Below are 14259 nucleotides of genomic sequence, written 5' to 3' on the forward strand. Positions count from 1 at the left end.
TAATTATATATTACTATGGGTTTTTTGGGGTTATTTTTTTTTGCGTCCTTCCTTTTGGAAATTGGATTTTCTTAGATTTAAAAAATCAGATGAGTTCAATTTTTTTAAATAATTTATTTATTATTTTCTTTTCTGTTATTATTAAAGGTACTTTTTTACTTCTTTAAAAACTAAAAAGCAAGTAAAGTTGCCTAAACTAAAAAGCAAGTAAAGTTGCCTATATATAGGATAGAAAGATACTAATAAATATAAGACAAACATAAAAACAATATGCTATAAACTATAGCTCTCTCCACACTTTCAAATTTCATGTGACAAATAAATGTGATATGCCCATATTTGGGTATGATATGACATCCTCATGCTCATATACTGAATGGGTACAACACACAAACATGGACAAAGCTTATATTTATAAGTTCTTTTTGGCTCACACATGTACAGAACTCTGGGCCGTGGGCCCAGAAAGCAAGCATCAGCTCCCCTAAGACTCATGTTTATTCCAAAAAGGTAATATATATTAGGGTCTACATTTTAAAAAACAATGAAAAAAAAAATGATAAATAATGGAATTTCAATAGCACAAGTAATAGTTCTGTATGTTACTCTGAAGATGAAGAATCCTCTTTGTTAAAATATCAAACTAATACTATTTCAATTGCTTGATAAAAAAATTTTAAATTATGGTTCAATACAATAATTTTTTTCAACAAAAAAATACCTTTATACACTAAAATTGAATATCCTAGTTTATAAAAGTTTCTGTTTTTTTTTTATATGTACAGAAGAATGTATTGTACTTGTATTATTGATTTTGATAACAATACTCTATGTTTATATTGCTATTGGAAACCAAAATACCATTGTACACCATAATTGATGTTAATTGCTACTTGGGACAACAAAATGTATTAAAGATTATAAGCAATTAGTCATCGCCTACTAATAATTACTACAAGTAGTTTGTAATGAGCTGATGGATCATGCTAGATATTATACTTATACAATATACCTTGTACAAAATCCAACAAATGCATATATATTAAGAGAACTGAAAATGCGAACCATAAATTAGCATAAATTTACATATAGATTTGACCCCCCCTGGCATGCCGGAGTTACTGTCACTTCAACCAATCCGATGTGTTTCGGCTCCGACGCAGACGAAGTATTGCCACAATTCTACTATGATAATTAGAAGAAACTAGCAGGTATAATATGCAAGCATTCATGTTATAAAAAAAAAAACAGCGATATTCTTCTCTCCAATTACAATCATATGCTTGCAAGAACTATTTTTTTTAACAGCTTTCAGAAGATTTTCATTCTCCAATTTCAATTGCATATTTTTTTATGTGGTTTATCATGAACAGTTAATACCAACAACCAGGTTCCAATATGTATTCATACTATTCTTCCAGAAATAATGACATATGTTCATTATAGATTTTATTATCCCAGAAATAATGAAATTTGTTTATGTATTTTTTTATTGTTAGAATTTAAATTATAAAAAAAAAGTTTCTAATTATGTCCATGTATGAACAATATAAAGACATCGGCTAATCATGGGGCTAAGGTAATTGGAAACCTTAATATATTACTGTATCATTTCTATAGCTTCTCTATATTTTACCAGATTGTATACATAGTTTTTAATATTTCTATTTATAATAATAGAACATACTAAAAAAAAAAAGAACATTAAACGGTTTGATTAATTTTACATAAGCCATAGATTGTCTTAATAGAGTGCTACTTCCAATGCATTTGTTCCTCAAAAATAGAAGATTTTCATTTTTGTCACGCAAACGGGAATTCAAAATACATGATAAGGCTGAAATAAGAAACTATGGCGCGCATTCTGCTGTAGAAAAGCCTTACTGCGAATTAAAACTTTTGGGTAGATAAGATTCATGGTACAAAATAAGCAATAAAATGTTTAATTATGCACTATAAAGCCATCACTAAACATGCTCTCAAGGTTGTTTTTCACTAGGCAAATTTATTCGCGCGAATCGAAAAGCACATTCATATTTCTATCGGAGTTTTTAGCTTCAGAGAAATCGGTAGTTCGAACTGTTTCTACTTTTTGCAAAGTGCAACCAATCAGAGCTCAGGAAGTGAAACAACGCTTTTGATTCGCACAAATAAATCCACCTAGTGGAAAACAGCCATTATGGTGGTACTCTTTTGTGGCGTGCAGCCCTGTTGGAGTCAAAAATACACAAATGCTCACAACAATTTTCTAGTTTTTTCTTCTAACTTTGTAATTCTTTGAAAACAGAAAATTAAAATTCAAAACTATATTTTATGTAAAACATACTGTACACGCATGAATAAGCGCCCGGGTGCTTAAAATATTTTTTGCCTTTTTTGGGGGACACTTATTCAAACAGGGCGCTTATTTAAACGGGGCGCTTATGAAACAGAGTGGAAATTGAGGGGGGGGGGCGCTTATGGAAATAAATGAAAATTGAGGTGTTCTTCTGGGATTTTTGAAAATTCAGGGGGCGATTTTTGAATGAAAAAAATTATATAAGGATATCCAAAAACCAAAGATTACAAATGGTTCTGGTGCAGAAAAGATAACTGTTCAGAGAGCATGGCTCGTGACAAGAATTCTGTGAGTTTCAACAGCAGATGAAATTAGTGGTGGTGGTGGTTGTGTTGGTATATAAGCTTCTTGGCCATCTGCCGATTCAGGTTAGCAGGATCATTGCAGGCCTTCTGGCAAACCCACATGAAAACGTGCTAAAGGTGCACATTGTCGGGAAAAGAAAAAGAGAAGTAGACAAATGTAAGAAGAGGAAAGTTGAAAAGATAATGTCCAGGGAGTTCTCATCTGTCCAGGATAAATATCCTCATTTTGAAATTGACATAAGATGAAAATGTGAATCCACTCCACAGCTCAAATCATGCCAACCACAGTCTCAGGATTAGTTAGATTATCGTTAAAAATCGATCACAAGATATTGTTTAAAAAAATGAATAAACACAGAGTGGCGCTTATTCAAACGGGGCGCTTATTCGCGCAAGTAGTCTTCTGATGACATTGATTGTAATTTTGCTCTATCTCTACTTTCTCTTAAAGCTAAATTCACATCAAGCCCAGATTCTGGTCCGGAGTCCGGAGAAAAATTGTGAAAAATGGGTTCAGTTGTAAAGAATAGGACCGTTCACATCAAATTCGTACGATTTTCAATCTGGACTCCGGATCTGGATCGATGGATCTGAGAGCCAATTGTATCCTGAAATCGTACATTTTTTTTCTTGGACCAATCAGCAACAAGCTTGGTTGGTTCGAACCAATCAAACGCATACATACTTAACCCAAACAATGATGTGAATGATGTGAACGATGCGAACGCACCAACTCACGATTTTTTGTCCGGGCTCCGGACCGGATCCAGGCTTGATATGAACGTACCTCAAGTCCTATTCGGACTATCACATTTTATTTGACAAAAACATGTGACATGCCTAATATGGTCATGATGACATCATATCATGACCATATATAGTCATATCATGACTATATATAGGCACATCATGATCATATATAGGCACATCACAACTATATATGGGCAACAGTTTTTTTGTCAAAGAAAATTAGATTGTCTGGACAGAACTTAATTTGAATCAAATTTGCATCAATATCTAATTAGTGATACTAAAAAATTTGCATAATCCTATAATAATATGATTAAACTTGTATAATAATTGCTTTGTTTTCTCTGATTTTCTCATGTGTCTTGTACTGATCAATAATATTTCCATAACTTACATTGCAAAAATGTTAATCGTCATCTAAAATTATTTATCTAATATAATAATTAATATATTAACAGTGGTGGATTCAAGGGGGCTTAGCCGGCTCAACTCCCCCTAAACTTTAAAAATTATTTTTTTAAATGGAGAAAATAGAAAATTATATTTCAGGGCTATCTACAATAGAGATGCCATAATCATAAATTTTCTTATTGAGGTGGCCTAGACTCTCTATCTGTGAAAGTCCGTCCCTGGGGCCCCTCTATTTCAAATTCCTGGATCTGCCACTGAACTACCAACACAATTAACTTTCATTTGAATTTGAACCCATAAATATGTTAGATTGATATTATTTATTCCTGTTAAAATACATTCCTTAAAGAAACCACATATTTTCAATGTTGGTTATTCATAGAAATTAACACTACCAACTTTTGTGTTGAAAAATATTAAATAAGATTACCAGGCAATAAAATAAAAATAGGAATAATTTAATTTTGAATACTGTAGTAATAGATGTATTTTAAATTTAAAGCTACTAAGTTAAAAGGATCAAGTTATTCATGCAATGATACAAGTAGTTAAACATTTTAGTGTTTGTTGATATAATCTTTTGACTCCAAAAATCTTTAAATTGATTACCAGCTGATAAATATAGGACTGGTATTATTATTATTATTATTATTATTATTATTATTATTATTATTATTATTATTATTATTATTATACTGTATCTGTAAAGCCCTGTGTAGACAATCAAATTTTACATGACACGCCTAAAATATGGTCATATCACATCGTGACCATATATAGGCACATCATGACCATATATAGGCACATCATGACCATATATAGGCACATCATGGCTATATATAAGCATATAATTTGATAGTTTAGACAGAACAAATTATTTTCACATTCTAATTTTCAATTAAAAGCTACCATCATTATACAGTACTGTACACAATATAAAATGTAATCCAATAATAAACTTTATCATACTATACAAATGTAAGCTCAACATATCGTTAAAATTCCATGAAAAAAATATTAATGAAGGTAATATCATCTACCTTAACATATTGGCTGTAGTAATACTCAAGTATGAAAAAAAAAATCTGAGACAAAGAAAATGAACAAATCACTATAGCCTCTGATGTGATTATTGACAACAATAAAAGGAACCCGATATGTGTGCAATCTTCAAAGGCAGAAAACAATTTCATACGAATGAATCAGATGAATGGAAATTAATGCTGCAGGTCTTTGAAGCATCTAAAATATCTGCTAGGCCTAAGACAACAACTCCGAAGGTCTTGGCAAAAATAACATCCTCGTTAATTTGACGGCTGTGGCGACAGAAGCCTACTGGTGAAACCTTCCGAAGAATTCACCTCTCTTGTCACCCACAATTGGCTAAAATACCTTTGTATAAGCAAAAAGGTGGGTGCCATTAACATAGGTAATACGTGCTATACTTAAATTATGAGTCATATAGGACCTATTAGATCCACTTGAATAATGGTGGAAATTTGCTCATTTAAGTTGCCTTTCACTCTAGGTAATACGGAATTCACATTAAAGGCTAATTTGTCTTAAATAACAGCGAGTCTGTCTTGGGTGTATCTAATGTTCAGGCAAGATGGTAACAACAAATGTAATTTGTGCACGTATTCCTAAGTATGAAGAATGCAATTTGTGAAAGCATTCTTAATATTCTATACCTGGACAAACATTAATTACATAATGTATTCATTTCATTCTGATACACTAAATAAACATATAGTACTATGTTCTAACAAGATTCCATTTATTGTCATATACAATATACAAGTATAGTACATGAAATTTCAATTCATGCAATGATAAATACAATAGCTAATGTATTCATCTTTGTTTTGCAATTATAAATAATATTTAATTTTATTAAATTTGTTATTAATAAACAAATAATTAATTAATACACATGAATTATTATAAGTCAAAGTTTGGATTGAATTGGAAAAACAAATTATATCAATAGATCCTTCTACAATTTATTTGTATGAATTTTCATTTATATAATAATCATCATACATTCCAATGGGAGGGAAGGAGAAAACGTACCAGTTTAACAGCTAAAAATGAGATGTTGAAATTATTGAAGAAGTGTGCATACAGTATTGTGTAGCTACTACCAGAATTCAATTAAAACTAATCAGCTTTTCCCTAAAGATACATTTCACATTGTAATTACTGGTTGAATTCAATTCAATCTACTTTTCGGTGACAACGATAAATATACATAAAACGTCACAAGTATGTTTGAAGCACGAGTGGGTAGAGTGCTGCCCTGGAGCCACTAGCATGCAACGTGAAGGCAATTTCTTTGCGCACATGAAAATAGATTGAAAAGATAATGTATGCAGCACGGCAGTAGAGTATCTAAGAGTCTTGAAATGGGGGAGGGGGCTGATGAGGATGCGAACATGAAGTAGGGGGCCTTAATAATTACACGGTGGTCGCAAATTCAGGTGATTTGAGGCAATTTTTAACTACTTGACATTGATTAGAGAAGGGCAATTGGGGGAATGTGCGCCTCGCCCTCCCCCCACCCAGACAGGCCACTGAAGCATGGCGACCATATTTAACTATGCATTACAGTATAAAGTGGTATGAAAGCAGTGTAAGGTTTAACAGGTAATCTGGAAATATAGTGTTTTGTATAGCCCTCATTGTTAAATTGAAAATTCACTTCAGCCCTCCAATTCAATTTATGCCCACCTCTGTTTTAAAGGAATATGGATGATAGATTAATGGCCTCATTCATGGTTGCCTTTAAATCTATAGTATTTTAAACTTACATTTTAACTGTGTGAAAAGACATTATTATACTAATTTTTGTCTGTCAGAGCCCAAAATATTGATTTCAAAATAAATATAAAATCCTGTTTGGTCGGCTTTAACAATAAAAAATTAAAATTTCAGAAACAAAATAATATTTTCTATATTTTTATCCCCTCCCCTTCCCTAATGTGGAAACCCTTACTAAAATACCATTGTTATAATTAAACTATTATATAGTATTTACTAATCCAATTTTAAATCAAATGTGTACATCACAACATTGTAACAAAACTTGCAAAATAAGCAATAGCAAAGGCCTAAGGACATGCTATATTACCTTTTCAAATCATGTATAACCATTTTGCTAAATTAGAAAACAAACTTTAATTGTATTTTTTTCCGCCCTCTACAGTTAATTTCAAAATGAAGTTCAATAAACGAGGCATAATAAAAAGTTGTAATGTTAATTGAAACCGTGAAATTACAGAAGAGAGAGTAGGCCTACCACCAGTGGCAGAAGGTTACATTCCATTAAAACTAAAATCCCTTTGTTGATACCCCTTATTTTTGTCAGACCGTTTTTCCAATGATTATTAATCATATCAAGTTGAGTAGTATAGCAACGATCGATATTCAACATTCATCTGAATTAATAAACAAAACACATATCATCTCGATGTTATGCAGAATATATAAATATGGTGGGTGTGCACTATGTATTCTCACTAGAGTGGATAAGGGCAATTGTCCTTGAGCACACAGACTGAATGACTTTCACACAAGTATATAAAACATACTCTTTTCTGTGACCCCCCAACCCCACCTCCTCCCTGAAGGAGACTGTTTTTGCTGCTTATCCTCAAAGTACGGTATGAAATATACTGTATAAAATACGGTATCTAAAATCCAGTGTCCCGTTTCTGCTAAAAGTACTTCTTGGGTGGTCGTGTTAAAAGATCCTCTTTATTACCCAAAATGCCTTTTGTGAGATGGAAGTTTGGATTGCCCTGTGTGATGAGCTTTCTTCTTCTCAATAAACATGGTTTCTTTTAAAGAAAGTAATTTTGGTTTCATCTATTTTGTCTATAATTACACCTCAACTTCTGCTACACAGCCTAGAAATGATTTATTATGGGCTTCCCCCCACAGTTGAATCCTAAATATTGTTTTATTTTTAGTCCATGTTTCGCACTTTTGCTTATCATGTGTATAATTAATGAACAAGCTGACAGAACACAACCCGTGTCATGCTTGGTTGGCTCTTGACTGCATGTCAGGGGTCATAAAAAATACAGTACTTTTATAGGCAGCAGAAATGGGGTATGAAAAGTACGGTATCTGTTGCAAAATACCAGAATAATTCCACAAAAATAGTGGGGAAAAATACGGTATAAATTACGGTATATTTTTATGAGCACCAATTCTGCTGCAAATAAAAAATACCATATTATACGGTATTTTTTTGACAGCAGAAACAGGCCCAAAGAGTGCACACAATACACAGTGATGATGTTTATCATTTTCAGATGCATCGTTTTACCTTTTTTCATAAATGAGTACATATACCTACACTGTCTACAACCTTCCTTCCATGCTTTCTACTGATGCAAATATGATGAAAATAATGGATGGTCCCAAAGTAAGTGGAGTGAAAGCGAATTTACTACAGAGTGAAATTGGTGAGTGTACGTCAAATGAATGATGAATGAGTCCAATACAGTGATTGAGGTTAGTGCATATGTGAGCGAGTGGCACAAAGGAGTACATTACGTAAGTAAATGAATAAATTGAATGAATGTTATGTAAGTAGCGTAAATAAGTGAGTGAATTTACTAAGTCAGTGAGGTGAATGTGTACACCATGAATTAAATGAACTGAGTGAGTGGATGAGTGTATAACTGAGTGAAAGAATAAGTGCATTAAAAAGTGAATTAATAAGTACACTGAGAGAATGAGCGCATTACTGAGTTTAGTGGAATCCATAAGTGCATTACTAAATGTGTAAATGAGTATATTACTGAGTGAGTGGGGTGAATGAGTCCATACTGAATGAATGTAGTGAATTACTAAGTGGAGTGAATGAGTGCATACTGTACTGAATGTCAAGATGAGTGCATTACTGAGTGAGTGGGGTGAATGAGTGCATACTGAATGAATGTAGTTAATGAGTGCATTACTGAATGAGTGCGGTGAATGAGTGCATACTGAATGAATGTACAGTAGTGAATGAGTGCATACTGAGTGAATGGGACGAATAAGTGCATAATGAATGAATGTAGTGAATGAGTGCAATATTGAATGAGTGGGGCGAATGAGTGCATACTGAATAAATGCAGTGAATGAGTGCAATATTGAGTAGGGGCGAATGAGTGCATACTGAATGAGTGTAGTGAATGAGTGCAATATTGAGTGAGTGGGGTGAATGAGTGCATTAGTGCATTAATTAATGAGTGAGTGGAGTGAATGAGGATTTCACCTAGTCGTGGCACCACAAAGATTCTCTGACACAGGGTTAAAAATCCCAGACGTCTAATCCACACCCACCTTAGCACCAGGGGTGGGTAGTACAAGCTTCATTTAGAAATGTGTGTACCACTGCTATCCCATAGACATACCACTCAGTCAACCACAACCATGTTTAATTTTTCTTTTTTTACCTGTCCAAGGCTGATGCGGTGGGGTGGAGGATAACTAAACCATGGCATATTTAGGGGTTTGCAGAAGGAGGAATGCCCCTCCAAAAAAAGCTTGCACCCAACCCTGTCACTCCCTCCCCCACCCTACCAGACCCCCATTGAAAAATCATGTTGAATTAATTAAAAATGACTTCACATCACCTTATTTTGTGAGCTAATAACCAGTGGTGGCATCAGCTGGGGAACAGGGGGGCTTAAGTCCCCCACCGGACAGAGCTCGTCGGGCGTCAGACCATGAAACATATAAAAATAGGCCCACACCAAGCCAACACATGTCTATCACTGTCTCAGAGTGCCATTTCCGGCCATCCAGAGGTTACTATTCTTTAAAAAAATCTCATTTGGGATTTGGGAGGGGGGGACCCCTCTCAACCACTTTACCCAGCTCGAGCCTACAAGCTCAAGTCCCCCTGTCGGACAACTTAGCCCCCCACAGAAAATATATCCTAGAGCTGCCACTTCTAGCAACCCCTTATATTTAATCATCGAGTATCCCCCATTTTATCTTCATGTCATTCCCCTTCCCTATCAACAACCCATTTCCAGGCCATATGGGTGAAAGGGATTAATACCGCATCATTCCTTGGGCATAATATGTTTTAAAACGAGAACAGTAATTCCTCCCACATGGCAAACCCTCTAATCAATGTTGATGTACACAAAATTCCTCTTCAGTTGATCAAGGAGGTATATATTTTTATACCTCCTTGAGTTGATACATGCAGACTTTAATATTTAATTTTTGCATCATGAAACGATTTAAAAGTATAAGTTTCATCGACTCAATATGCTTGCTGAGAATATTTTAATGACTGAATGACATGCGGCTTGTTGATTCTAAATATGGATGAATTCATGGTGTGGTTAAAATAAAAGAAACTGACAATGAAGCAGCCAATGACAGAGCACCATTTCTAAATAAGGAATCATTGAAATTAGCATTTATGTACGTGCTGTGGATTGGTAAAGATAGCATCTAATCATTTCTATACATTCTCAGTGCATGAAAAAAATTGAAAAATTATTATAACCTCTTACTAGGCCTGGCGTTTTGATTACTTTTTACTACATTTGTTTACTGCTACACTCACAGAGATTGTTTATGATGATATGACATCTTGGCATATTCGATTAAATAATTATTACTGGAGCAGATACTAAGATAATTCATGTGAAATCAAGTCAGACATTCACACGGCATGAAGCGTCATGTTAGGTCACCTTAGCACGATTGCACTATGGCTACGATTGTTATTATTTAAAATATAATCGCTAAGAAAATGACATAATTTTCCATCATTATGAAAGCTTCTCCGCATCTCTCACCATACAAACAATACAATAACAAAGTCAATTGTGTAGGCCTTCCGAAGGTTGACGCTCGCTCATCATGCATAGACAGCGAACAAGCAGAAAACAAAACACGTTTTTATTGAAAGTACATAAATAACTATATTCGGACAAAAGCATAAACACATCAAAAAATATATACGTTACCGGAGAAATCAGCTAAATTTACTATCTGCAGAACAGAACGGAAGGTGCAGAAAATCTTTTTGAGGCGTTTCGCTTCTTCTTCGAGCGGCTGAATTCAATTGAATATTCTTATATCGGGGAAAAATCCCTTGGATTTTTAATATGGAACGTCAGTGGAGAGGCTAAACGTGAAATAATGGAATCAGATGGCGCTAGATTAGTATTAGAGAGCTGAGGTGCTTTGTCACTTTGTGTGCAACGCGCTTCACACTATCGCTCTTAAAATCTCATAACAATGGTAATAAAGTGTAAATAAAAATGCAGGAAAAATATATATATAATAATATATGAACAATCTGAAACTGTGATATCATTCTTTCTGTGCAAACTTAATTAAAGGAAACTGCCTGTTGTCGTTTCTGGATGGGATATATCTGGTATAAAACAGAAGAACTTAGTTCAGAATGGCAAAAGAGAATCTTCGGAGCTGAGCAAACGCATTGACAAACTTGTTTTTCCTTCTTTCTTTCTTTCTTTCCCTGACGTTTACACCTAATTTTAAAGTTGTCTTGATTTTCTGGTCTATGGAAGTGTAATATAATAACATAAATAACGAAGTGCTAAAAAAAACGTGTTTCGTTTCATACTCCGCAATACTGAAATCATAAAAATCTACACACTTGTGAATTAATACTCAATTTGAATGGAACAGTAAATTTAACTTTGAGCGAACATAAAATCTTGAGTGATTTAGTTCGCAATGGTTTCATGGATTTTTCGAATTAATGACGCGCGATGGTGGGAATCTCAACTATGTTGACGAACTTCAATGGGCCCTTCGTCGGACGCTTATCATCCTTAATGGACTTGATCAAATCTTATTTTCTCTAATTCATTAAATAACAAACATACAAACCAATATATTTTTCATTGTTGCTTTTAAATAATTATTCCGTTCAGATGTGACGCCACCAATTTGTTTTCAATTTTTTTTTTTTTTTTTTTTTTTTTTCCTCCGACGCATAGTATAACATCCATCCTAGAGGCTGATTTCGGCTGTAGGCCTACAGGGAATCGACCCCAAGAACCAAGAAGAATTACAATAAACTAAATGTACAGCAGACAACGGTACTCATTATATTTAATTGAATTATTATTCAAATTCTTGTCGATTTGGATTGGCCGCAAATGTCCTAACAGACTCTGCAGTTGGTCAGTCATGCATTACCGTTTCTTAGTTTTCATTCACCGACAGATTTTCTTTAAAGATCAGTGTTGAGCAACTCGGAAAATTAAACACATGAATTATTTACATTGTATCGACCGAGAGCATTCCCCCGCCAATAAATATCTTAAACTAATATAATATCTTAAACCATTGGCTGCCAAGGATTTCCAAGTGAATATCATCATGAAGCGAAAATGGGCATTTCGATGTTTTATGTGGGCCGGAAGTTGATCATTAATTTGATAAATTTTTTTAAAGGGATTTAGGATCTCGATCCCTAAATATTAGTACCGTAGTTCTGTGTCCGATGGGAGTCGAATTTGTCCCCACGCTATATTAAGCATTGCATAAGTCGCATTACGGTGCTTTAGATACCAGTATTGAATTATTGGAATAATTATTTCAAAACGTAGCGGTACCTTCAATGGATACTCCCAGTTGATCGAGTTACATGCTGTGTAGGTTTAAGTAGGCCTAGTTTTCGCCGTAAAAAAAAAAAAAAAAAAAACCTATTGCAGGCTCTTATTATAGAGGTATTATAGAGCCTCTATGTTCTTATGCATGCGCATCATAAATCTGTTATAAAAGAACATAATTAATTTTATTTTACATAACACCCCCAGAGTGGAGGAATCGGGGATGGCGGCGAAAAAAGCGTTTGCATATCTTAATAATAATAATAATAATAATAATAATAATAATAATAATAATAATAATAATAATAATAATAATACTCTAATAATAATGGTAATATTGATAATAATGATAATAATGATAATAATATTATAATGATGATGATGATAATAACAATAATAATAATAATAATAATAATAATAATAATAATAATAATAATACAATAAGGCGTATTACAAAACTAGATTCTTATGAGTATTATTATGAATATTTCCATTGTTATTAGGTTAATGTTATTATTATTGTTGTTGTTATTATTACTATTATCATTATTATTATTATTAGTATTATTATTTGTATTATCAGTAGTATTATCAGTATTAGCATTATTATTAATATTATTTTTTTAATTATTATTTTTATTATTTTTATTTGTATATATCCGATTATCATCATTATTGTCAGGAAGTAGATACCAATACCAATTATTATGATGATACTCATTGTAATAATATTATTATATATGTTACTTGCACAATACAGATTAATCATAAAATTCATATTTGGACCAACGCAATATAAAGGCCTAAGGCCGAACATGTTAATTTTACGTAAGACAGCTTACTCTAGTAGAAACAGTTTAGCATTACCAAACACGCGCGCTCCATTCTTAGCCGGATCTCCTTGGGCCGCACCGCTCCGCGTCCCCCCCCCCCAATCTAACCAAAGAAAAAGAAAAACAAACTGGGGAACCTCCTCCACAAAAAAAAGGGGAAAAAAAGCAACCTCCTCCACAAAAAAAGAAAAAAAAAAGCAACTGGGGATTTGTTTGTATCTCTAGCGCAATCGCTCTCGATCGGGAACCAGAATTGGACGCATCGCGTCGATGACCTCATCGTCGATACACAGGCAGCGGATCCGAACGAATAGTGTGTAGTAGGTGATGTAGCAATTGACACGTTGACGGAGGCTAGCCCACTAGCGTTCTTCTAATTTATATTAATAATTCAGTTTTCTAATTTAACTATTATTATAATTCAAAAAAAGCTCATACTTTCTAAATAATGGGTAAGTTTTTAAACAAACATTCTAGTTGATTTATGAAAGTATAAGTCACATATTTTGAGAAATGTCTGCAATTAAATTATGGGAGCAGAGATTATTGAACTTGCAGGTACTGAGCTGGCTTGGCTCTGCCCGAACTACAGTGGGTTTACGTCACCGGCATTTTATACATCGGCCTAGCAAATTGGGGCGTTTTAATTTGTGTTTTATATGCCGCTGTAATAATTAAACAGTCTTGAAATGCAGAATACGATAAGCATTAATGTCTGGATAGTGCAATTTAATTGTTAAAATTGACTTTATTTTCCAAATTAGGCTAGGCCTAGGCTAGTAGTGTATCTCTTTACTTCGGGTTTTGCCAGCACAGCCACACACAGGACAGGACTGCCCTCCCTAACTAAGATGAGGAAAGAAGACAGACTTCTCAAATCTAGGCTTCCTTGTGCCATTCCCAGTGTATATGCCGGACCTATATTTAAAGATGAGCCTAGCATTTCTTTGCTTTCCTACTCAACTCACTAGGCCTACCCCAAACAATATAAATTAGAGGGGCTGGATGTGGTG

General features: G+C 33.9%; 1 protein-coding gene across 1 annotated transcript in view; it reads left to right on the plus strand.

The window, feature by feature from the left end:
* Positions 1-13542: 13542 nt before the first annotated feature.
* The window catches only part of LOC117108912 (ADP-ribosylation factor-like protein 1), an 11829-nt gene continuing 11112 nt past the window's right edge, over positions 13543-14259 (plus strand). The window contains exon 1 of the mRNA XM_033251096.1: positions 13543-13698. Within this exon, the coding sequence (XP_033106987.1) occupies positions 13695-13698 (4 nt within the window). The 5' untranslated portion in view covers positions 13543-13694. The remainder of the gene's footprint in view (positions 13699-14259) is intronic.

The sequence above is a fragment of the Anneissia japonica genome, unplaced genomic scaffold (genome assembly GCF_011630105.1).
Source record: "Anneissia japonica isolate Jap-2015-1 unplaced genomic scaffold, ASM1163010v1 scaffold987_len1640505_cov201, whole genome shotgun sequence".
In the NCBI taxonomy this organism is placed as follows: Eukaryota; Metazoa; Echinodermata; class Crinoidea; order Comatulida; family Comatulidae; genus Anneissia; species Anneissia japonica.